Source organism: Mustelus asterias, chromosome X (genome assembly GCF_964213995.1).
Source record: "Mustelus asterias chromosome X, sMusAst1.hap1.1, whole genome shotgun sequence".
NCBI lineage: Eukaryota > Metazoa > Chordata > Chondrichthyes > Carcharhiniformes > Triakidae > Mustelus > Mustelus asterias.
The window spans coordinates 4,486,082-4,511,394 of NC_135834.1; the positions used below are offsets into that span (position 1 = coordinate 4,486,082).

The 25,313-nt window shown below is 48.4% G+C and overlaps 1 protein-coding gene across 3 annotated transcripts in view; it reads left to right on the forward strand.

Annotated features, from left to right (window-relative positions):
- The window catches only part of LOC144481890 (beta-1,4 N-acetylgalactosaminyltransferase 1-like), a 100,554-nt gene that overhangs the window by 45,860 nt on the left and 29,381 nt on the right, over positions 1–25,313 (forward strand). Inside the window, exons 6-7 of one of the 3 annotated variants that reach the window (XM_078201050.1) lie at positions 2,224–2,404; positions 19,739–19,831. In XM_078201050.1, coding sequence (XP_078057176.1) covers positions 2,224–2,404; positions 19,739–19,831 — 274 coding nt within the window. Of the gene's footprint in view, positions 1–2,223; positions 2,405–19,738; positions 19,832–22,257; positions 22,420–25,313 lie in introns of those variants that run through there. The other 2 variants (XM_078201051.1, XM_078201052.1) reach the window with 2 other exon arrangements.

Here is a 25,313-nt window from a genome sequence, read left to right on the forward strand (position 1 = left end):
CAGACTGGCAGTCCCTTGACAGGCCGGTTCAAACGCACCCCCCCCCGCCTCCCCGTCACCTCGACTCCGCTAATTCATTCAAATGATATTCCCCAATGCTGAAATGCACACGGCGGGAGGGGAATCTTGTCACCCGCTCGCGTCAACGTGACACGCAATTTGGCTGTTCTCGTGAGGTTTTCCAGTCCCGTCACGGAACCCGCCCAACGCGATAGGCAACGGAAAGTCCCGACCAAATCATCTCCTTATGTGTGTCGCTGACCATTTTAAAAATGTTATGTTCAAAGCATCTCTTGGATGTGTTACGACGTTAAAGATGCTCGATAAATCAAAGTTGTTGCAATGTTTTGGTCAAACAATCCCGACAGTGCAGAAGGAGACCATTCACCCCATCGAATCTGCACCAACCACAATCCCACCCTATTCCCGTAACCCCACGTATTTCCCCTAATAATTTAGCCTGACACGAAGGGGCAATTTAGCATGGCCAATCCACCTAACCTGCACATCTTTGGACACGAAGGAGCAATTTAGCATGGCCAATCCACCTAACCTACACATCTTTGGACACTAAGGGACAATTTAGCACGGCCAATCCACCTAACCTGCACATCTTTGGACACTAAGGGACAATTTAGCACGGCCAATCCACCTAACCTACACATCTTTGGACACTAAGGGACAATTTAGCACGGCCAATCCACCTAACCTACACATCTTTGGACACTAAGGGACAATTTAGCACGGCCAATCCACCTAACCTACACATCTTTGGACACTAAGGGACAATTTAGCACGGCCAATCCACCTAACCTGCACATCTTTGGACACTAAGGGACAATTTAGCATGGCCAATCCACCTAACCTGCACATCTTTGGATACTAAGGAGCAATTTAGCATGGCCAATCCACCTAACCTACACATCTTTGGATACTAAGCGGCAATTTACCATGGCCAATCCACCTAACCTGCACATCTTTGGATACTAAGGGGCAATTTAGCATGGCCAATCCACCAAACCTACACATCTTTGGACCCTAAGGAGCAATTTAGTATGGCCAATCCCCCTAACCTGCACATCTTTGGATACTAAGGGGCAATTTAGCATGGCCAATCCACCTAACCTGCACATCTTTGGACACTAAGGGGCAATTTAGCATGGCCAATCCACCTAACCCGCACATCTTTGGACACTAAGGGGCAATTTAGCATGGCCAATCCACCTAACCCGCACATCTTTGGACACTAAGGGGCAATTTAGCATGGCCAATCCACCTAACCTGCACATCTTTGGATACTAAGGGGCAATTTAGCATGGCCAATCCACCTAACCTACACATCTTTGGACACTAAGGGGCAATTTAGCATGGCCAATCCACCTAACCTGCACATCTTTGGATACTAAGGGGCAATTTAGCATGGCCAATCCACCTAACCTACACATCTTTTGACACTAAGGGGCAATTTAGCATGGCCAATCCACCTAACCTACACATCTTTGGACACTAAGGGGCAATTTAGCATGGCCAATCCACCTAACCTGCACATCTTTGGATACTAAGGGGCAATTTAGCATGGCCAATCCACCAAACCTACACATCTTTGGACCCTAAGGAGCAATTTAGTATGGCCAATCCCCCTAACCTGCACATCTTTGGATACTAAGGGGCAATTTAGCATGGCCAATCCACCTAACCTGCACATCTTTGGACACTAAGGGGCAATTTAGCATGGCCAATCCACCTAACCCGCACATCTTTGGACACTAAGGGGCAATTTAGCACGGCCAATCCACCTAACCTGCACATCTTTGGACACTAAGGGACAATTTAGCATGGCCAATCCACCTAACCAGCACATCTTTGGACACTAAGGGGTAATTTAGCATGGCCAATCCACCTAACCTACACATCTTTGGACACTAAGGGGCAATTTAGCATGGCCAATCCACCTAACCTACACATCTTTGGACACTAAGGGGCAATTTAGCATGGCCAATCCACCTAACCTACACATCTTTGGACACTAAGGGACAATTTAGCATGGCCAATCCACCTAACCTACACATCTTTGGACACTAAGGGGTAATTTGGCAATTTGTAAAGAACATAATGGGGCTTAACCTGTGGCAAATCACGGGATTTGACCCCACAGGATGCCAGGTTGTTCAGTTGCTCCCTGCCTCAGTCTCCGCATTATCCAGCTGGCCTCTTATTTTACAGGTCAATCTCACGGCAACTTTGGGAACCTTTGACGTGGCAGCAGAGGTCGACGAGGTGACGATCGAAGGCGAGGGGGAGATGCGTCTGTCTCTCTCGAGCTCTCACGCGGACAACCTGAACCGCCAACTCCAGTTTGTCACGTACACCAACACTGTCTTCAACCCCAACACGGCCGACACAGGTACATCATTTTGATCACACCGTCACGTGCCGGGGGAGTTAAGGAACGATTCCACAGAAATAAAAGCACAGAGGAGAATGTAGGACCAGTGAGATGATCATGAATTTTAGTAAAGACCACAATGAACTGGGTCTGTACTCGATGGAGTTTAGAAGGATGAGGGGGGAATCTCATTGAAACTTACAGAATACAGAAAGGCCCTGGATAGAGTGGACGTGGGGAAGATGTTCCCATTAGTCGGAGAGACTGGGATCCGAGGGCACAGCCTCAGAATAAAGGGACGACCCTTTAGAACCGAGATGAGGAGGAATTTCTTCAGCCAGAGGGTGGTGAATCTGTGGAATTCATTGGCACAGAGGAGGCCGGGTCACTGAGTGTATTTAAGACAGAGATAGATAGGTTCTTGATTGGTAAGGGGGTCAAAGGTTATGGGGAAAAGGCGGAAGAATGAGGTTGAGAAACGTATCAGCCATGGCGGTGCACTCGATGGGCCGAATGGCCTAATTCTGCTCCGATATCTTATGGTCTAACTACAGTCTGGAGCATGCTATAACTGCTGTGTCTAATATGGCCTGCCTCTTTAAGGAACTGCTTAGGTGGGGGATGTGATTTAAGTAGGCATATTCTGGGCATGGAGAAGATTGTTATGGCTTATACATCGTTTCCTCCTGCCCTTGGGGAGAGGCCAGCGTACTGAGGTTCAAAAAGTACAAATGGACGACGTTTCACTCCTTTTGATACCTTTGTGTTGCAGTGTCTGAGGTGTACAGGGTGCATGCTAGCTTTGTTTCTGCTTTCTAAAGTGATTCGGGGACAGTTGGACAGTCTGTGCATTTTGTGTCACTTATGGCATGGAAAAAAATCATTTGCTGCTCATCTAGGGTGGCACGGTGGCACAGTGGTTAGCGCTGCTGCCTCACAGTGCCAGGGACCTGGGTTCGATTCCCAGCTTGGGTCACTGTCTGTGCGGAGTCTGCACCTTCTCCCCGTGTCTGCGTGGGTTTCCTCCGGGTGCTCTGGTTTCCTCCCACAGTCCAAAGATGTGCAGGTTAGGCGGATTGGCCATGCTAAATTGTCCCCTTAGTGTCCAAAGATGTGCAGGTTAGGTGGATTGGCCATGCTAAATTGTCTCTTAGTGTCCAAAGATGTGCAGGTTAGGTGGATTGGCCGTGCTAAATTGTCCCTTAATGTCCAAAGATGTGCAGATTAGGTGGATTGGCCATGCTAAATTGTCCCTTCGTGTCAGGGGGACTAGCAGGATGAATGCATGGGGTTACGGGGATAGGGCCTGGGTGGGATTGTTGTCGGTGCAGGCTCGATGGGCCGAATGGCCTCTTTCTGCACTGGAGGGATTCTATGATCACTCCTCATTCTACTTTACCATATCCTTCAATTCCTTCCCCCTTTGTCTACTTAGCTGGCTACCCTTCAAGCACATCTGTGCTATCCACCTCAACTACTCCGTGTGGTAGCAAATTCCACTTTCAAACTACATCGCGTAAAAGGGTTTTTTCCTGAATTTCCTGTTGAATTTATTCATGTCTGTCTTATTTCTCTGACCTCGTTTTGGAAAGATCATTTCGACCAAAAAAACCCTACATTCTGGCTACTTTCACTGCACTCCAAGAATGGTTTCCCTGGAGAGATTTCTCAGTGACTTTTCACTGTGGTGCAGGAGGCAGGATGTTCTTATATTAGAAAAAAACACGTTATGGCCCACATTATGAATAGTCTTTCTGTCAGTCTTGAAGACCCGGTGGCCCAGTGCTTAGCACTGCTGCCTCACGGCACCAGGAACCCAGGTTCGATTCCCAGCTTGGGTCACTGTCTGTGCGGAGTCTGACATTCTCCCCGTGTCTGCGTGGGTTTCCTCCCACAGTCTGAAAGACGTGCTGGTCAGGTGGATTGGCCGTGCTAAATTCTCCCTCAGTGTACCCAAACAGGAGTGTCGCGACCAGGGGATTTTCACAGTAACGTCATTGCAGTGTTAATGTCAGCCTTACTTGTCACACTAGTCAATAAAATTTTAATGGGTGGTGCAGTGGTTAGCACTGCTGCCTCACAGTGCCAGGGTCCCGGGTTCGATTCCCAGCTTGGGTCACTGTGTGTGTGGAGTTTGCACGTTCTCCCTGTGTCTGCGTGGGTTTTCTCCGGGTGCTCCGGTTTCCTCTCACACTCTATTGATGTGTCGGTTAGGTGGATTGGCCATGCTAAATTGCCCTTAGTGTCCAAAGATGTGCAGGTTCGGTGGATTGGCCATGCTAAATTGCCCCTTAGGATCCAAAGATGTGTGGGTTTGAGGGACTAGCAGGGTAAGTATGTGGGGTTTGGGATAGGACCTGTTGTTCGTGCAGGCTCGATAGGCCGAATGGCCTCCTTTTGCACTGTAGGGATTCTATGATTCTATTCTATGATTCTCTGTATGCGCAAGTGCATGCTGGGAAAAGTAGTCTGCTGCCTTTCTCAGCTGACCATGATGGAGGTTAGCAAACCACGTGGAATCCAGATTGTGGGTTCCCAGAACAGTCCCCACTGGAAAACAGGCGGATACTGTTTTCGGTTATTGAGGTAAGTTTTTATTATTTCGAGTAAATCATGTTTCATTGCCTTTATATTCGGACATTTCCACGAATAAAGGTGGGCAGAGAATCCCTCACCAGGGAATGGTCACCATAAGGATTTGCAGAATATATATTCTCAGTGATTCAGTTGAAAGTCCTTTATTGATGAGTGGTACTATTTGTCAACACACGGTTACTCGTTTTAGTGCGTCCTTTGTAGTTCGTTGTTGGAAGGTTATCTAGCTGCTGTTGTCATGTCTTATTGGTCCATTCCCTACTTGTTGGTTTGTGCTTTATCGCTGCTTTATGCGTAAGGAATTTGAGCCAAGTGTTGTCTAATTGTGATTCCTTCTCCGGAGGTGGTGGGCATTGGCGTGGGATTGACCTATACTCCAACAGACCAAAAACTGTGCTTCATGGGCTAGGAGGTGCATGCTTGGAATGTGTATCTCTGCAAATAAATGCTCACAAAAGTGCGTAAAGGATTGGGAACCCACGTGGCTTTCGGGAAAAAAAGAAAACATGGTGGCAGCAGAGGGTTGTCTCAGGGTGAATGTTGGAAACTAAGACATCTTTCTTCTGACAGCTGAAACCCTAGTGGCCATTGTGGAAAATGGTCGAAAGTCAGGGTAAATTGTTGGGGTCTGATTACCCTCCGAAGTTCTCAGAGTCTGAAGCATATGACAGTGGGGGAATGAAGTGGAGATGCGGGTTTATACTCCCACCAAAGAGGAGAGAAGGTAATGTCGCTTTCTGCCCGTCCAAAGTAAATAGTTTTTGTCAGCTGGATGCTTGACAGTTGGATATAGATGAAGATTTTTACATTCCAATCTTGGATCAGATTTGCAGGAAAGGTGATTTGTTCAATGTCAAAATGAGTCCGGGTTAGATCCGTTTTGGAGATGGTTGCTAATTGCGTAGCAGGATATGTCACGGACTTTTAAATGGTTGACGATTCAATTTTGGGATCCCCCAACTTGATACTAGCCTTTCAAGTTACTGGATGGCACGAAGGTGTTTTGTGTGGACCAGCAAATAGTTCTAACTTTTATTGCATTTATTGCCCATCCCTAGTTGCCCCTTGAGAAGGTGGTGGTGAGCCGCCATCTTGAATCACTGCTGTCCATGTTCTGTGGGTTGACCCACAATGCCGTTAGGGAGGGAATTCCAGGATTTTGACCCAGCGACAGTGAAGGAATGGCCGATATATTTCCAAGTCAGGATGGTGAGTGGCTTGGAGGGGAATCTCCAGGTGGGGGTGTTCCCATATATCTGCTGCCCTTGTCCTTCTAGATGGTAGAGGTTGTGGGTTTGGAAGGTGCTGTCTAAGGAGCCTTGGCGAGTTGCTGCAGTGCATCTTGTAGATGGTACACACTGCTGCTACTGAGCGTCGGTGGTGGAGGGAGTGAATGTTTGTGGATGGGGGGCCAATCAAGCGGGGCTGCTTTGTCCTGGATGCTGTCGAGCTCTCGGAGAGGGTACCCTATAGAGCAGATATCTGCCGCCATAGAATTCCTAAGGATACAGTCATTTATTTCCACCTTTGTCAAGCAAATGAGACATTTCTGCCGCACATAAAGAAAAGAAGACTCGATGATTCCCAGATTTTGAAACAGATGCAGGTGTCAACAGAACAGAAGGATTAAATTCGGGGATGAAAGCACCTTCAGCAGCTCTGGCAATTGCAGCAGACGATAGAATTCTAACAGCAATAATTTGGCGAACGAACCCCAGGAACCACCCAAGGAATGTGGTTAACTGCCCAAAGTGAAGAGGGTCCTCGACCTGACATATGACAAAAGAGAATCCTGAGGGAGAGGTTGAAGATAATGATGATTCTGAACTGTACTGGTCACCCCTGGTGAACGCGTTAGCCGCTGACTTCTTTAACTGTGTGGTACCATGCATGCGGTGTACTTCGGCAGTACGCGGTGCAACTTTTGTTAACATATTGGGCTGAATTTTCCCGTCCTGCACGCCACTGGAATCGTGGCAGGCAGGACACTGTTGTACCTGTTAATTCTCAGATACTTTCTACCAGTTTGCTTACTCCAAGGTTTTACCCCGGTGCCCTTATTTGCAAGATGGACAAAGGACAAACACAAGTAAAGGTTCAATAAGTTTATTAATAATAACACTATTAACCCTTAAATTACCCACATAAAACAAGAGGATACCCCAGATTCAAGTATACTACCCATAAAGATGGTTTGGTTAAACTGCAGGCCCGATTCTCTGAGTCCCTCTGGTCCGTCGTCACGAAGGTGAGTCTCGATGGCAGCTTCTTCCTTCCTTCCTTCTCTGGTCAGTCTTCCAAATGGTCCAAGTCGCCTCCCTCGTCGAGTCTTCGCTGCTGGTGTGTCTGAGATGTGTACCTTTATCCCCCTGCCTGTCTGCCTTTCCAGAAACTTCTCTGGCTTCCAGCCAATGACGTCTCGGGAGTGGGGGGGTCCCAACACCCAGTGGGTTTCTTGATGTCTGCCTGACAGGACACCGGGGCCCGCCCCCAGGTGTCCATCTCCATGCAGGGGTAACCTGTTGCCAGATAGGTAACTGCAGGAACGCTAGGTGACAAAGTCTGGCCTGATCTGGGCTTCTAACAATAGGCCGGTGTAGTTCAATGGGGTGCAATGATCTCCTGCTGGGTCTCAGTGGAGTGTAATGAATTTTGATGGGTGATTGATAGGCCAGACCCAGACATCTTCCTGTGTCTTTATATATTTGATCATAGTCAAGTCTGGCCTACCCGAGGTTTGACTGTTTGATTTTAATATGCCCAATTCTTTAATTTAGGATATCCAATTTAATCAGCCTTAAAACTAGGCCCTGTCTATATTACCACAACACGGACCTCACAAAGGTCTTTTGACTTTGGGCGGGGATTTCCAGTCTTGGTGGGGCGAGCGTGGCTGGAAGGTTCCGCCCATTATCTTAATCCGTGAAGCAGAAATGATCACTGGAAAGTTGAGGAGTATAAAAATTCTACTTGGTGATGACACAACACTGAGACGAAAGAGATTTGTAATATTCCTCCTCAATGGAGTAAGCCATTTTGATTTGATTTATTATTGTCACATGTATTGGGATACAGTGAAAAGTATTGTTTCTTGCACGCTATACAGACAAAGCATACCGTTCATAGAGTACACAACGGAGACGGAAAGGAGAGGGTGCAGAATGTAGTGTTACAGTTACAGATAGGGTGTAGAGAAAGATCAGCTTAATGTTTGATTTATTATTGTCACATGTATTGGGATACAGTGAAAAGTATTGTTTCTTGCGCACTATACAGACAAAGCATACCGTTCATAGAGTACATAGGGGAGAAGGAAAGGAGAGGGTGCAGAATATAGTGTTACAGTTACAGATAGGGTGTAGAGAAAGATCAACTTAATATATGATAAGTCCATTCAAAAGTCTGACAGCAGCAGGGAAGAAGCTGTTCTTGAGCCGATTGGTACATGTTCTCAGACTTTTGTATCTTTTTCCTGACAGAAGAAGGTGGAAGAGAGAATGTCCGGGGTGCGTGGGGGGGTCCTTGATTACGGTGGCTGTTTTTCCGAGGCAGCGGGAAGTGTAGACAGAGTCAATGGATGGGAGGCTGGTTTGAGTGATGGACTGGGCTATGTTCACGACTCTTTGTAGTTCCTTGCAGTCTTGGGAGAGCAGGAGCCAGACCGAGCTGTGATACATCCGGAAAGAATGCTTTCTATGGTGCATCTGTAAAAGTTGGTGAGAGTCGTAGCTGACATGCCAAATTTCCTTAGCCTCCTGAGAAAGTAGAGGCGTTGGTGGGGCTTTCTTAACTATAGTGTCGGCGTGGGGGGACCAGGACAGGTTGTTGGTGATCTTAACACCTAGAAACTTGAAGCTCTCAACCATTTCCACTTCGTCCCCGTTGACATAAACAGGTGCATGTTCTCCACTATGCTTCCTGAGGTCGATGATTATCCCTTTCATTTTATTAACATTGAGGGAGAGATTATTGTCATCGCACTGGCTTACCAGATTCTGTATCTCTTTCCTGGACTCTGTCTCGTCATTGTTTGAGTTCTGACCCACTATGGTGGTGTCATCAGCAAACTTGTGCATCCAACGCTTATGTATTTTGTGATAAACGTCCTGAAGGACAGAATATGGAAGATTAATGGCTGGATAGTGAGAATATGGGTGTTCATGAGACATGGGGCTATCGCATCCACAGGCCAAATACCCAGAGTGGGTATGGGATTGATATACTTCAGAAGGGCTGGATGAATGGAGGACTGTGGCAACTGAGACCTGCAGGAAAAGCAATTGGCAATTGGTTGAATATTGATGAAACGTTCGGGATGTTGTCTAAGAAGGAAAGTTCACAGACTGGTGAAATGGGGTGAAAGCTTCGAGTAAGAATGCACAGTGCAAATACAGAACCAGAAGTGACCCTTGTGTCAGTAAACACTCCCATACCAGAGAAAGTACCTCCAATCGTGGAAGAAGAGATTCCTGCAGTAGTATTACCAATTGTTATGTTGTGGAACTCTTAAGCGTCGTCAAGAGACTTCAGGCTTTGTTAGGAATAAAAGGAATTTATTTAATAAGAGAAACTAGCCACAGGGTTTTGCATTTAGCATGGCCAATCCCCCTAACCTGCACATCTTTGGACAGTAAGAGACAAATTAGCATGGCCAATCCACCTAACCTACACATCTTTGGACACTAAGGGGCAATTTAGCATGGCCAATCCACCTAACCTACACATCTTTGGACAGTAAGAGACAAATTAGCATGGCCAACCCACCTAACCTGCACATCTTTGGACAGTAAGGGGTAATTTAGCATGGCCAATCCACCTAACCTGCACATCTTTGGACACTGAGGGGCAATTTAGCATGGCCAATCCACCTAACCTGCACATCTTTGGACACTAAGGAGCAATTTAGCATGGTCAATCCACCTAACCTGCACATCTTTGGACACTAAGGGACAATTTAGCATGGCCAATCTACCTAACCTGCACATCTTTGGACACTAAGGGACAATTTAGCATGGCCAATCCACCTAACCTGCACATCTTTGGACACGAAGGGGCAATTTAGGATGGCCAATCCACCTAACCTACACATCTTTGGACACTAAGGGACAATTTAGCATGGCCAATCCACCTAACCTGCACATCTTTGGACACTAAGGGACAATTTAGCATGGCCAATCTACCTAACCTGCACATCTTTGGACACTAAGGGACAATTTAGCATGGCCAATCCACCTAACCTGCACATCTTTGGACACTAAGGGACAATTTAGCATGGCCAATCCACCTAACCTGCACATCTTTGGACACTAAGGGACAATTTAGTATGGCCAATCCACCTAACCTGCACATCTTTGGACACGAAGGGGCAATTTAGCATGGCCAATCCACCTAACCTGCACATCTTTGGACACGAAGGGGCAATTTAGCATGGCCAATCCACCTAACCTGCTCCTGCAGCTGGGATTCTCCAGTCTGTGGTGAATGGACTTTTGGCTGAGCGCCAAATTCTCCGTTCTCGCTGGCAGCGGTTGTGGGGCCTACGAGATCGGAGAATTCCATCTCTAAACTTTTATTCAAAGAGCGAGAATTGTGTGAGCATTAGCTGGGATTCACTTGTGTTGCTATATATGGGAACAGACTGAAACTGCGAGTGTTGAACGAGGAGGGGCGTGTTTAGACTGTGTATCACTGTAAATAAATAGAAGTGTGTAAAGATTGGTTCCAGTTCTATCCTTCACAAACTGGATTGCTGAGAAACAACTAATGTTACACACAAATTTGTGTTAGACACTCTTTTGCATGAATACAGAATGTTTATTTCCTTATTAGCGGAAGGATATATTGGCCTTGGAGGGAGTGCAGAGAAGGTTCACCAGGTTGATACCAGAGATGAGGGGTATTGACTATGAGGAGAGACTGAGCAGATTGGGTTTGTACTCGTTGGAATTTAGAAGGCTGAGGGGGGATCTTATAGAGACCTATAAGATAATGAAGGGGCTGGATAGGGTAGAGGTGGAGAGATTCTTTCCACTTAGAAAGGAAACTAGAACTAGAGGGCACAGCCTCAAAATAAAGGGGGGTCAGTTTAGGATAGAGTTGAGGAGGAACTTCTTCTCTCAGAGGGTGGTGAATCTCTGGAATTCTCTGCCCACTGAAGTGGTGGAGGCTACCTCGTTGAATATGTTTAAATCACGGATAGATGGATTCCTGATCGGTAAGGGAATTAGGGGTTATAGGGATCAGGTGGGTAAGTGGAACTGATCCACTTCAGATCAGCCATGATCTTATTGAATGGCGGGGCAGGCTCGAGGGGCGAGATGGCCTACTCCTGCTCCTATTTCTTATGTTCTTATGTTTTATATGGGACCCTTCAGACTTGCTTTCAGCAGCCGAGGTTTGACCTCCCTAAACAGCTCCACCTCTCTGCCTGTCTTTTTACACACTCCTTAAAATCGACCTCTTTGACCAAGCTTTTGATCTTCTCATATCTCCTCTACGTGACTTTAGATCAAATTTTGTCAGGTAATTCTCCTGTGCAGTACCTTGGGATGATGAAGATGCTCTGTTAACACTAATTGTTACATCCATCCATGTCTTGAGTCTGGGAACGTGCTATTTTTTTAAGCAAGGTCAAAATAGCTTGCATTCTTTCGAGCAAAGAGGTGTCATCGATTGCTTGAGGTGAACAGCAGAGATTGCACCGCGTTTGAAGATTGCTTTACATCTGGAAACATGGCTGAGTGTGAGAGGTGGACCTGGTACGGCACGGTGGCACAGTGGTTAGCACTGCTGCCTCGCAGCGCCAGGGACCCAGGTTCGATTCCTGGCTTGGGTCACTGTCATAGAGTCATAGAGGTTTACAGCATGGGAACAGGCCCTTTGGCCCAACTTGTCCATGCCGCCACACTGTCTGTGTGGAGTTTGCACATTCTCCCCGTGTCTGCGTGGGTTTCCTCCGGGTGCTCCAGTTTCCTCCCACAGTCCAAAGATGTGCAGGTTCGGTGGATTGGCCATGCTAAATTGTCCCTTAGTATCCAAAGATGTGCAGGTTAGCTGGATTGTCCATGCTAAATTGCCCCTTAGTGTCAGGAGGACTAACAGGATAATATGTGGGGTTACGGGGATAGGGCCTGGGTGGGATTGTGGTCAGTACAGCCTCGATGGGCCAAATGGCCTTCTGCACTGTAGGGATTCTAGGTAAATGATCGGATTTGTTAGACGTGCTGATTAACAATTTGCCCCAAATTGAGTTTCTTCATTTGCTATTGAGAAGCTTGCTCAAAGCATCCAGATGTGGATAATGGAAACAGAGGGCTCGGGGAGCTGGAATTAGTCCAAAGTGTGGGAGAATAAATTTGCCTATGATTGGCAGGGACACAAAATGATCAAAAGTGTGTGGTAGTGCATGCTGTATAGATGAAACTTAATATGTCAACCAGTGCATATCCTGTGGCATTGGTTCACATTGTGGCATGCAGTGCCTTGTAAGGTAACAGCACTGTGGGTGTACCTACACCACACGGACTGACTGATGTCCAATAACAATCCTGGAACTCCCTCCCTAACAGCACTGTGGGTGTACCTACACCACATGGACTGACTGATGTCCAATAACAAACCTGGAACTCCTTCCCTAACAGCACTGTGGGTGTACCTACACCACATGGACTGACTGATGTCCAATAACAATCCTGGAACTCTCTCCCTAACAGCACTGTGGGTGTACCTACACCACATGGACTGACTGATGTCCAGTAACAATCCTGGAACTCCCTCCCTAACAGCACTGTGGGTGTACCTACACCACCTGGACTGACTGATGTCCAATAACAATCCTGGAACTCCCTCCCTAACAGCACTGTGGGTGTACCTACACCACATGGACTGACATGTCCAATAACAATCCTGGAACTCCCTCTCTAACAGCACTGTGGGTGTACCTACACCACATGGACTGACTGATGTCCAATAACAATCCTGGAACTCCCTCCCTAACAGCACTGTGGGTGCACCTACACCACATGGACTGACTGATGTCCAATAACAATCCTGGAACTCTCTCCCTAACAGCACTGTGGGTGTACCTACACCACATGGACTGACTGATGTCCAGTAACAATCCTGGAACTCCCTCCCTAACAGCACTGTGGGTGTACCTACACCACCTGGACTGACTGATGTCCAATAACAATCCTGGAACTCCCTCCCTAACAGCACTGTGGGTGTACCTACACCACATGGACTGACATGTCCAATAACAATCCTGGAACTCCCTCCCTAACAGCACTGTGGGTGTACCTACACCACCTGGACTGACTGATGTCCAATAACAATCCTGGAACTCCCTCCCTAACAGCACTGTGGGTGTACCTACACCACATGGACTGACTGATGTCCAATAACAATCCTGGAACTCCCTCCCTAACAGCACTGTGGGTGTACCTACACCACATGGATTGATTGATGTCCAATAATAATCCTGGAACTCCCTAATTGTCGCTGGCTGGGCCAGCATTTATTGACCATCCCTAATTGCCCCTTGAGAAGGTGGTGGTGAGCTGCCTTCTTGAACCCACTGCAGTCCATGTGGTGTAGGTACACCCACAGTGCTGTTAGGGAGGGAGTTCCAGGATTGTTATTGGGCATCAGTCTGTCCATGTGGTGTAGGTACAACCACAGTGCTGTTAGGGAGGGAGTTCCAGGATTGTTATTGGACATCAGTCAGTCCATGTGGTGTAGGTACACCCACAGTGCTGTTAGGGAAAGAGTTCCAGGACTGTTATTGGACATCAGTCAGTCCATGTGGTGTAGGTACACCCACAGTTCTGTTAGGGAGGGGGTTCCAGGATTGTTATTGGACATCATTCAGCCCATGTGGTGTAGGTACATCCACAGTGCAGTTAGGGAGGGAGTTCCAGGATTGTTATTGGACATCAGTCAGTCTGTGGTGTAGGTACACCCACAGTGCTGTTAGGGAGGGAGTTCCAGGATTTTGACCCAGCCACTGTGAAGAAATGGCCGATATATTTCCAAGTCAGGATGGTGAGTGGCTTGGAGGGGAATCTCCAGGTGGTGGTGTTTCCAGGTATCTGCTGCCCTTGTCCTTCTAGATGGAAGTGGTCGTGTGTTTGGAAGGTGCTGTCTAAAGAGCCTTAGTGTGCCCCTGCAGTGCGTCTTGTAGATGGTACACACTGCTGCTACTGAGCGTCGGTGGTGGAGGGAGTGGATCATAGAATCCATAGAATCCCTACAGTGCAGAAGGAGGCCATTTGGCCCATTGAGTCTGCACCGACCACAATCCCACCCAGCCCCTATCCCTATAACCTATGCATTTACCCTAGCTAGCCCCCTGACACTAAGGGGCAATTTAGCATGGCCGATCCACCTAACCTGCACATCTTTGGATGTTTGTAGATGTGGTGCCAATCAAGCGGGGCTGCTTTGTCCTGGATGGTGTTGAGCTTCTTGAGTGTTGTTGGAACTGCACCCATCCAGGCAAGTGGGGAGTATTCCATCACACTCCTGACTTGTGCCTTGTAGATGGTGGACAGGCTTTGGGGAGTCAGGAGGTGAGTTACTCACCGCAGGATTCCCAGTCTCTGACCTGCTCTTGTAGCCACAGTGTTTATATGGCTGGGTCCAGTTGAGTTTCTGGTCAATGGTAACCCCCAGGATGTTGACAGTGGGGGATTCAGTGGTGGTAACACCATTGAACGTCAAGGGGCGATGGTTAGATTCTCTCTTGTTGGTGATGGTCATTGCCTGGCACTTGTGTGGTGTGAATGTTACTCACCACTTGTCAGCCCAAGCCTGGATATTTTCCAGGTCTTGCTGCATTTAGACATGGAGTAAGTGGCACGGTGGTACAGTGGTTAGCACTGCTGCCTCACAGCACCAGGGACTCAGGTTCGATTCCTGGCTTGGGTCACTGTCTGTGTGGAGGTTGCTCCCCGTGTCTGCGTGGGTTTCCTCCGGGTGCTCCGGTTTCCTCCCACAGTCCGAAAGACGTGCTGGTTAGGGTGCATTGGCCGTGCTAAATTCTCCCTCAGTGTTACCCAAACAGGTGCCAGAGTGTGGCAACTGGGGGATTTTCATAGTAACTTCATTGCAGTGTTAATGTAAGCCCACTTGTGACTAATAAATAAACTTTACTTTACATTACCCTAATTTTGGACTCCCCCACCATTGGGAACATTCCTTCAGAATCTACCCTGTCTAACCTTTCTTATAGTATGGCTACCAGAATTGTCCGCAGCGCTCCAAATGTGGCCTTACCAGTGTCTTGTACAGTTGTAGTTGGGTGGCACAGTGGTTAGCATTGCTGCCTCACAGCGGGTTCGATTCCCGGCTTGGGTCACTGTCTGTGCGGAGTCTGCACGTTCTCCCCGTGTCTGCGTGGGTTTCCTCCGGGTGCTCCGGTTTCCTCCCACAGTCCAAAAGACGTGCTGGTTAGGGTGCATTGGCCGTGCTAAATCCTCCCTCAATCTACCCGAACAGGAGTGTGGCGACGAGGGGAATTACACAGTAACTTCATTGCAGTGTTAATGTAAGCCTACTTGTGACTAATAAATAAACTTTAAGGTGTTGCTGACGTGTTTGCGATTCTGAGGGCTCAAATTGTGTGATTATTGCATGAAGCGGCCTACTTCAGATATGTGCGTTGCCAACGTTTAGGTTGCCACTTGGATATGTTGCCTGGCACACCAGCCTCCATTGCTAATTCCTCATTGGCATCTCGCTGCGCTGTCGCTTTTCCACCTTGGCTGTTGGCAATGTCTCTTTGAGGGTGCAGCCAATGCAGCAAGCAATTATTCCAGAAACGCGGGAGCTGTCAAGACATGCAAAGTCCATCTTTGATCTCCTCCTCTTTTGGTCAGTTGCACCTCCCACCAGTTCTGACACACAATGTATTGAAGGGAACTTGTTTGAGTTTGACTTTCGAACCGCATTCTCAGGCACAGCACAATGCACTATCCATTGGGATAACCCTCCCTGTTGCAGGCTCCTGAAACTGTGCTTGGTGGGAAAGAATAAGGGTGAAATGGGGTGAAGCGTGAATCTGAAGGAAGAAGCCATGGGGACAGAGTTTTCTCAGGCAAGCGAAGCGGTCTGTAGCTCGCCAGCTGCAGAAATGACTTTTCTCATCATATTGCCCAGCACTTAGGAGAAAGAAATCCTGGAGACACGTCCCACGCTGGTGATTAGATTTGATTTATTATTGTCACATGTACTGGGATACAGTGAAAAGTATTGTTTCTTGCACGCTATACAGACAAAGCATACCGTTCATAGACTACATAGGGGAGAAGGAAAGGAGAGGGTGCAGAATGTAGTGTTACAGTTACAGATAGGGTGTAGAGAAAGATCAACTTAATATTTGATTTGATTTATTATTGTCACATGTATTGGGACACAGTGAAAAGTATTGTTTCTTGGGCGCTATACAGACAAAGCATACTGTTCATAGAGTACATAGGGGAGAAGGAAAGGAGAGGGTGCAGAATGTAGTGTTACAGTCATAGCTAGGGTGTAGAGAAAGATCAGTTTAATACATGGTTGGTCCATTCAAAAGTCTGACAGCAGCAGGGAAGAAGCTGTTCTTGAGTCGGTTGGTACGTGACCTCAGAATTTTGTATCTTTTTCCCGACGGGAGAAGGTGGAAGAGAGAATGTCCGGGGTGCATGGGGGTCATTAATTAAGCTGGCTGCTTTTCCGAGGCAGCGGGAAATGTAGACAGAGTCAATGGATGGGAGGCTGGTTTGCCTGATGGATTGGGCTACATTCACGACCTTTTGTAGTTCCTTGCGGCCTTGGGCAGAGCAGGAGCCATACCAAGCTGTGATACATCCGGAAAGGATGCTTTCTATGGTGCATGTGTAAAAATTGGTGAGAGTCGTAGCGGACATGCCAAATTTCCTTAGCCTCCTGAGAAAATAGAGGTGTTGGTGGGCTCGTTCCGCAGTGCCGTATGCTGGAGGAGCAACAGACCGCAAATGTCTTGTAAATCCTCTCTTTCATCTTGAGTATTGACACCTCTTGCACCTGCAAGTTGCACTGTGGGTACAACAATGGCCTTACCCACCTGCACCAGTCATGGAAGCCCGACTGAATTAGGGGTTGATCCGGCAGTTAACTGCCCCCGCTCATGGCTTCCATTTGGGGGGATGTCCTGCCCTCCCCAAGAGCTGCCAGCCAATTGGAGGAAGAGGTTGCCATTGCTGGAAATGATGGAGAACGCCCAGAGTGCAGGTAAATGGGCTCAGGACCTATCTCATGCATGTCCTGCGCAGAGTGTGGGGGCTGTTCTAGCAGGACTGGCACTTGCTGCTGGCGGGGGGGGGGGAATCCTCTGGAGGCAATATGGTGCCCGGTCAGGGAACCCCCTCCCAGTCAGGAGGGCAGCCACCAGGGTATACCTGGCAGCCTCCCCATGTGGCAGGCTGCCCACTTGCTACTGGCAAAGTAGTGGTCAAGGGAGGTGGCCATTGAGGACCTGGATTAACCTAAATTACCCGCCATCTACCCTGCCACTGTTTAAAAAATCCCAATGGTGGCAGAAAGATGGTGGGCACAGCATCCCTCACCATCCAGTTTTACGCCTTACCACCCAGCCCGCTACCCGTTTGAAATCTGGGCCGGAGTCTCTCTAACCTCCAGCAAACAGAGATCTCCTGACCAAAACTATGGCAAACCCTCCGGATAAAAGCAGGATTATTCCTCTGGGAAAAAATGCAGTGCGTGATGGGTAGTTGTAAAATACAATGGACGTGCGTAAAGTAAAAATCTGTTCACTTGGCAGCATTCCAGTCTCAGGGGAATTACCCAAACACCTCTGCTCTGGCTGGGAATAGTAGAGTCACAGAATTCAGCCTTAGATTTACAAGATGGCTGTCTTGTTCGCTCAGTTAAGGATGGGGCTAACTTTGACAGACGGCCCTCTGAGACCCTTTCCAGCAACCACTTTGAACCCGACACTCTCTCGGAAGTTTTGGCTGAACTTCCACTCGAGATTATCGGGACACGCCCTGGGAAATTCTCCCAGGTCCAAGAACTCAGGACGATCCCAGGTTTTCTCCCCCCAGGCTGTGCTGAGTTAGCTGATCTCCACTTCGGAAAATAAATGGATGGCAAGTGATGTGGGAAGCATCGAAACGTAGAAACTAGAAGCAGGAGGAGGCCATTCGGCCCTTCGATCCTGCTCCGCCATTCATTTTGATCATGGCTGATCATCAAATTCAATATCCCCCCCCCTTCCCCCCATATCTCTCGATCCCTTTATCCCCAAGAGCGATATCTAATTTCTTCCTGAAATCACACAACATTTTGGCCTCAACTACTTTCTGTGGGAGTGAATTCCACACATTCACCACCCTCTGGGTGAAGAAATTTCTCCTCACCTCAGTCCTAAAAGGTTTACCCCTTATCCTCAAACTATGACCCCTAGTTCTGGACTCCCTCACCATCGGGAACATTCTTTCTGACTCTACCCTGTCTAATCCTGTTAGAATTTTATAAGTTTACCCCTTATCCTCAAACTATGACCCCTAGTTCTGGACTCCCTCACCATCGGGAACATTCTTTCTGAATCTACCCTGTCTAATCCTGTTAGAATTTTATAAGTTTCTATGAGATCCCCTCTCACTCTTCTAAACTCCAGTGAATATAATCCTAACCGACTTAGTCTCTCCTCATATGACAGACCTGCCATCCCAGGAATCAGCCTGGTAAACCTTCGCTGCACTCCCTCTATAGCAAGGACATCCTTCCTCAGATAAGGACACCAAAACTGCACACAATACTCCAGGTGCGGCCTCACCAACGCCCTGTACAATTGCAGCAAAACATCCCTATCCCTATACTCAAATCCTCTCGCTATGAAGGCCCACATACCATTTGCCCTCTTTACTGCCCGAGGCCCCCGCGTGCTCCCTGTCCGAGGCCCCCGCGTGCTCCCTGCCCGCGGCCCCCTGCGAAGGTGGGAGGATTGAGGTTCAGTTGCCCACCTCTTCAATCAGAGGTTGGGGACTGGTGGGGGAGGTGGCTCACTTCAGTTAAGATCAGATACCCCTGGGTCTGGGTTACAGTTCCAAATGTTGACCCCTGTCTAGTGACCATAGAATCCCTACAGTGCACAAGGAGGCCATTCGGCCCATCGAGTCTGCACTGACAATAATCCCACCCAGGCCCTGTCCCCGTAACCCCATGTATTTACCTTGCTAGTCCCCCTGACACCAAGGGGCAATTTAGCATGGCCAATCCACCTAGCCCGCACATCTTTCAGACTGTGGGAGGAAACCGGAGCACCCGGAGGAAGCCCACACAGACACGGGGAGAATGTGCAGACTCCACACAGACAGTGACCCGAGGCCGGAATCGAACCCGGGTCCCTGGCGCTGTGAGGGAGCAGTGCTAACTGCTGTGCCACCGTGCCGCCTGCACCCCTCCGCTGCCTGGGCGGCTTTTTGGATAAAGGCATGACAGGGGGGTTGGCCGTGCCTCCTCCTGTGGGTGAACAGTACAGGTACATGAGTGAAGAAGCTCTCCTTGATGACGCAACTAGAGGGTGATTGGATGCCATGGACCCCCAGCTAGGGTCAAAGGTTAAAATGTTGAATGGGGGGAGCGGTGGAAAAAGTGTGCGATATCCAAACTGGTTGATTACGAGAGTGTGGGGCCTACAGTGCAGTTGCCAGGGCCAGCCAGTGTGTAATATGTTAACTCCTGCCATTCTCAGTGTGTGTATTTTACATCTTGCAGTGCAGCTCGAAACAGACGGACACCAGGCTTATTTTGTCATCAAAATCCGACATGCCACCATCCCAAAACTGTACAGCTCCGGGGATCAGCCAGGTCAGTGCTCTCAATCCGGGATTCATGGAGATCTCCGCTAGAAATCCCACCGACTGATCCAGCCACGAAAGTACCTTCTGTAGACTCGAGGTGCCTCTAGCAGTGAGGTCAGGCAGTTAACATCCTGCCTGAATGATGTGCCATCCCCGTGGTTTCGCAAGGGCGCGAGCGATTTATTATTTTGGGAATTCCTGCAGCGTTCCTGTGTTGTTCTTTCAGTTGGTTCTGCACCAGACGCTGTGATGATTCCCGTGCTCCAGGCTGGGAAGTAACTTCACGCAACTGCGCCAATCGTAAACCAGCGCACAAAAAGGGAAAACAAAATTGCAATCTTCGCTCTCGCTGCGGCGGCATTTGAATTTGTGAATCGCATTTCATTCTCCCCCGCCCCCCCCCCCCAGCTATCTCATAATCGCTAGGATTCTCCAACCTCGCCCGCATCTCCAGTCCTGCTGCGGCGAAGGGGGTTTCGGCTGAGCGCCAGATTCTCCAGTGTCGCCGGCAATGCGGCACGGATACGATCGGAGAATCCCGCCCGATTTGTGCCGCTCCTCGACTCGCGGCAGCGTGTCCCTTTTCCAGCGCTCTAGTGCCACCCCCGCCACCCCCCCCCTCCGCCCCCGGGCCGGCTTCTGTAACCAGCCGGCACTGGCCAGCCAGTGGCGCCTCTGCTCTTCACACCTGCCTTCGTGCTGGCACCAGCGGAGTGTGTGTGTGTCCCCCGCGGGCTCGGGAAACGTTACCCCCTGTGTTGAGCCTCAACAAAACCGTGCAGACCCTGCGACACGTTACGGAGGCACGCACCGTCGTTTCGTAGGCAGGTCCGGCAGCCCTCTTGAGCAGAGCAAGATCCCACAGGCGGCAATGCGATAAATGGCCGCTCCGTCTGTTTGTTTGGCAGTGCTTGTTGAAGGAGAAATGTTGGCGAGACACCAGGAGGGCTCCTTTGATTCTTAAACTCCACCCGGTCCAGAAGGTAGGACCCGGGGTGGCAGCCGAGATTAGGTGCTGAACGTTGGGCCTGGAATCCAGAACCCTTCTGAATCAGGGGCCCCCTCAGCCTGCCCCAATCAGCGCAGGAAAATCTACCTTGTGGCTTTATCAGAGCTTTGATTCCTTGAGCAAGGAAAGCAGGCACGCGCTAATCGACAGGAAAATCCATGTAGTTCAGCTGCGATCCATGAACAAGCTGCAAAGGTCCTCTGAAGTGGCATCCAATGAACAGAAGTCAACTCTTGGCTACCGATTTTGGCTGAGAGTTGCCAACCTTCCAGGATTCTCCAGAAATTCAAGATTAATCTCCAGGATTAAGGGGGAGGTGATGGCCTGGTGGTATTATCGCTAGGCTATTAATCCGGAAACTCAGCTTGGGACCCGGGTTCGAATCCCGCCACGGCAGATGGTGGAATTTGAATTCAATTTTAAAAAATCTGGAATTAAGAATCTACTGATGACCATGAAACCATTGTCAGAAAAACCCATCTGGTTCACTCATGTCCCTTTAGGGAAGGAAATCTGCCGTCCTTACCCGGTCTGGCCTACATGTTTAGTATAGTTTAGTTTATTTCTTGGTGTCACAAGTAGGCACCACAATGAAGTTACTGTGAAAATCCCCCAGCCGCCACACTCCTGTTCGGGCACACTGAGGGAGAATTTAGCACGGCCAATCCACCCTAACCTGCACATCTTTCAGACTGTGGGAGGAAACTGGAGCACCCGGAGGAAGCCCACACAGACATGGGGAGAACATGCAGACTCCGCACAGACAGTGACCCAAGCCAGGAATCGAACCCCGGTCCCTGGCGCTGTGAGGCAGCAGTGCTAACCCACTGTGCCAACCCAAGTGACTCCAGTGTCACAGCAATTAGAATCATAGAATCCCTCCAGTGCAGAAGGAAGCCATTCGGCCCATCAAGCCTGCACCGACAACAACCCACCCAGGCTGTATCCCTGTAACCCCACAGATTTGCCCTACTAATCCCCTTCTCATCCCCCTGACACTAAGGGGCAATTTAGCACGGCCAATGCACCAAACCCACACATCTTTGGAGTGTGGGAGGAAACCGGAGAACCCGGAGGAAACCCACGCAGACACGGGGAGAAAATGCAGACTCCGCACAGACAGTGACCCGAGCCGGGAATCGAACCCAGGTCCCTGACGCTGTGAGGCAGCAGCGCCAACCCACTGTGCCACCCCATATGGTTTACTGACAACTGCCCTCCAAGGGCAATTAGGAATGGGCAATAAATGCTGGCCAACCAGCGACGCCCATGTCCCACGAATGAATAAACAAAAACACCACCAGAGCAAAAACCCGGGGGAAAATTGGAGGGGCATTGAAATAATTCCACCCCTCCCCCGCCCACCCGCCATTTTCTTTCAACATTTTTGTTTGGCTAGAAATCAAGGAGATGGCAAGGAGAGACTGAGCTAGGCAGCTAAAGGCCGGAGGTCGTGCGAACAAGCCTCCAGGGATACGTAGTCCAATAATCGTGTCTTCAAAACGCAGCTTGTCGAAAGGAAAATGGAGGCCCCTTCTGATTGTACAGCCATCACTTGATGCGCAAAAGCTGTTGTAAAACGTAAAGTTGAGTGACATTTTCGCAATTCTTCGCAACATAGGGGCAGATTTGAGCCCTGTGTGATTGTGTAAAATGGGCAATGAGTCAGTCGGCTGTTTTACACCTTTCCCCAATTTTTATTTCCAATAAAGTTACCTGAAGTAGCGTCTGTGTGCATAGAAACATAGAAACTAGAAGCAGGAGGAGGCCATTTGGCCCTTCGACCCTGCTCCACCATTGATTATGGTCATGGCTGATCATCGAATTCAATATCCTGATCCCCACCTCCTTCGCCCTCCCATATCCCTTGATCCCTTTAGCCCCAAGAGCGATATCTAATTGGCGGCACAGTGGTTAGCACTGCTGCCTCACAGCGCCAAGGACCCGGGTTCAATTCCGGCCTCGGGTCACTGTCTGCGTGGAGTTTGCACGTTCTCCCCGTGTCTGCGTGGGTTTCCTCTGGGGGCTCCAGTTTCCTCCCACACTCCAAAGATGTGTAGGTTAGGTGAATTGGCCGTGCTAAATTGACCCCAGTGTCAGGGGATTAGCAGGGTAGCAGACACGATGGGCCAACTGGCCTTCTTTTGCACTGTAGGAACTCTATGAAAAATTCTTCAATGATAATTTCTTCTTGAAATCTCACAACGTTTTGGCCTCAACTACTTTCTGTGGGAGTGAATTCCACACATTCACCACCCTCTGGGTGAAGAAATTTCTCCTCACCTCAGTTCTAAAAGGTTTACCCCTTATCCTCAAACTATGACCTCTAGTTCTGGACTCCCCCACCGTCGGGAACATTCTTTCTGAATCTACCCTGTCTAACCCTGTTAGAATTTTATAAGTTTCTATGAGATCCCTTCTCACTCTCCTAACCGACTTAGTCTCTCCTCATATGACAGGCCTGCCATCCCAGGAATCAGCCTGGTAAACCTTCGCTGTACTCCCTCTATAGCAAGGACATCCTTCCTCAGATAAGGACACCAAAACTGCACACAATACTCCAGGTGTGGCCTCACCAACACCCTGTACAATTGCAGTAAAACATCCCTATCCCTGTACTCAAATCCTCTCGCTATGAAGGCCAACATACCATTTGCCTTCTTTACTGCCTGCTGTACCTGCGCGCTTACTTTCAGCGACTGATGCACGAGGACTCCAAGGTCTCGCTGAGTATCCACCTCTCTCAATTTACACCCATTGAAGTAATAATCTGTCTCCCTATTATTGCTACCAAGGTGGATAACCTCACATTTATCCACATTATACTGCATCTGCCATGCAGATGCCCACACACTCAGCCTGTCCAAATCACACTGAAGCATCTCTGCATCCTCCGCACAGCTCACCCTCCCACCCAACTTTGTATCATCTGTAAATTTGGAGATAATACATTCAGTTCCCCCTTCCAAATCATTAATATATAATGTGAACAGTTGGGGTCCTAGCGCAGATCCCTGCGGAACCCCACTAGTCACTGACTGCCAATCAGAAAAAGACCCATTTATGCCAACTCTTTGCTTCCTATCTACTAACCAGCTTTCTATCCATCTCAAGATATTACCGGCATTCCCATGTGCTTTACATAGTGGTCTGTTATGTGAGATCTTGTCAAAAGCCTTCTGAAAGTCGAAATAAACCACATCCAATGGTTCTCCTTGATCAACTCTGCTAGTTACATCCTCAAAAATTCCAATCGATTCGTCAAGCATGATTTTCCTTTTGTAAATCCATGCTGACTTTGTCTGATTATATCACAGCCTTCCAAATGCCGAGTTATGAAATCCTTGATAATAGATTCTAGCAACTTCCCCAGTCCCGACGTTAGGCTCACTGTCTATAGTTCCCTGTTTTCTCTCTACCTCCCTTTTTGAACAGTGGGCTTACACTAGCCACCCTCCAATCTGTAGGAACTATTCCAGAATCCAAAGAATTTTGGAAAATAACCACCAATGGATCTACTATTTCCAGGGTAATTTCCTTAAGTCCTCTGGGATGAAGATTATCAGGACCTGGAGATTTATCCACCTTCAATCCCATCAATTTCCCCAAAACCATTTCTCTATTAATGCTGATTTCCTTCAGTTCCTCACTAAGACATGTTTCTCTCAACACCTCTGGTACATTATTCATATCTTCCTTTGTGAGACTGAAGCAAAGTATGAATTTAATTCCTCAGCCCTTTCTTTATTCCCCGTTATGAATTCTCCCGTTTCTGACTGTAAGGGGCCTACATTTGTTTTTGTCAATCTTTTTCTCTTTACATATCTTTAGAAACGTCTACAGTTAGTTTTTATGTTCCCTACGAGCTTACTTTCATGATAGACCTTCCTCCATCTTCTTCTAATTCTGTGGAACAATCTCTGAATACATTATTAACATTTTTTTCTTCGATTGTGGACATCACTAGCAAAGCCAGCAATTATTGCCCCGTGAGAAAATGGCGGTGAGCGCCTCCTTGAGCCGTTGCAGTCTGTGTGGGGTAGGTACACCCACTGTGCAGTTAGGGAGGGAGTTCCAGGATTGTTATTGGACATCAGTCAGTCCATGTGGTGTAGGTACACCCACAGTGCTGTTAGGGAGGGATTTCCAGGATTGTTATTGGACATCATTCAGTCCATGTGGTGTAGGTACACCCACAGTGCAGTTAGGGAGGGAGTTCCAGGATTGTTATTGGACATCAGTCAGTCCATGTGGTGTAGGTACACCCACAGTGCAGTTAGGGAGGGATTTCCAGGATTGTTATTGGACATCATTCAGTCCATGTGGTGTAGGTACACCCACAGTGCAGTTAGGGAGGGAGTTCCAGGATTTTGACCCAGAATGCACTTGCAGTAACTGATGTTAAATGACCACCATTCATGCAAGTTATCGGTATCTTTTATAAATAGTTGTTGAGAGATTTTATGATGTCTGATGTGTC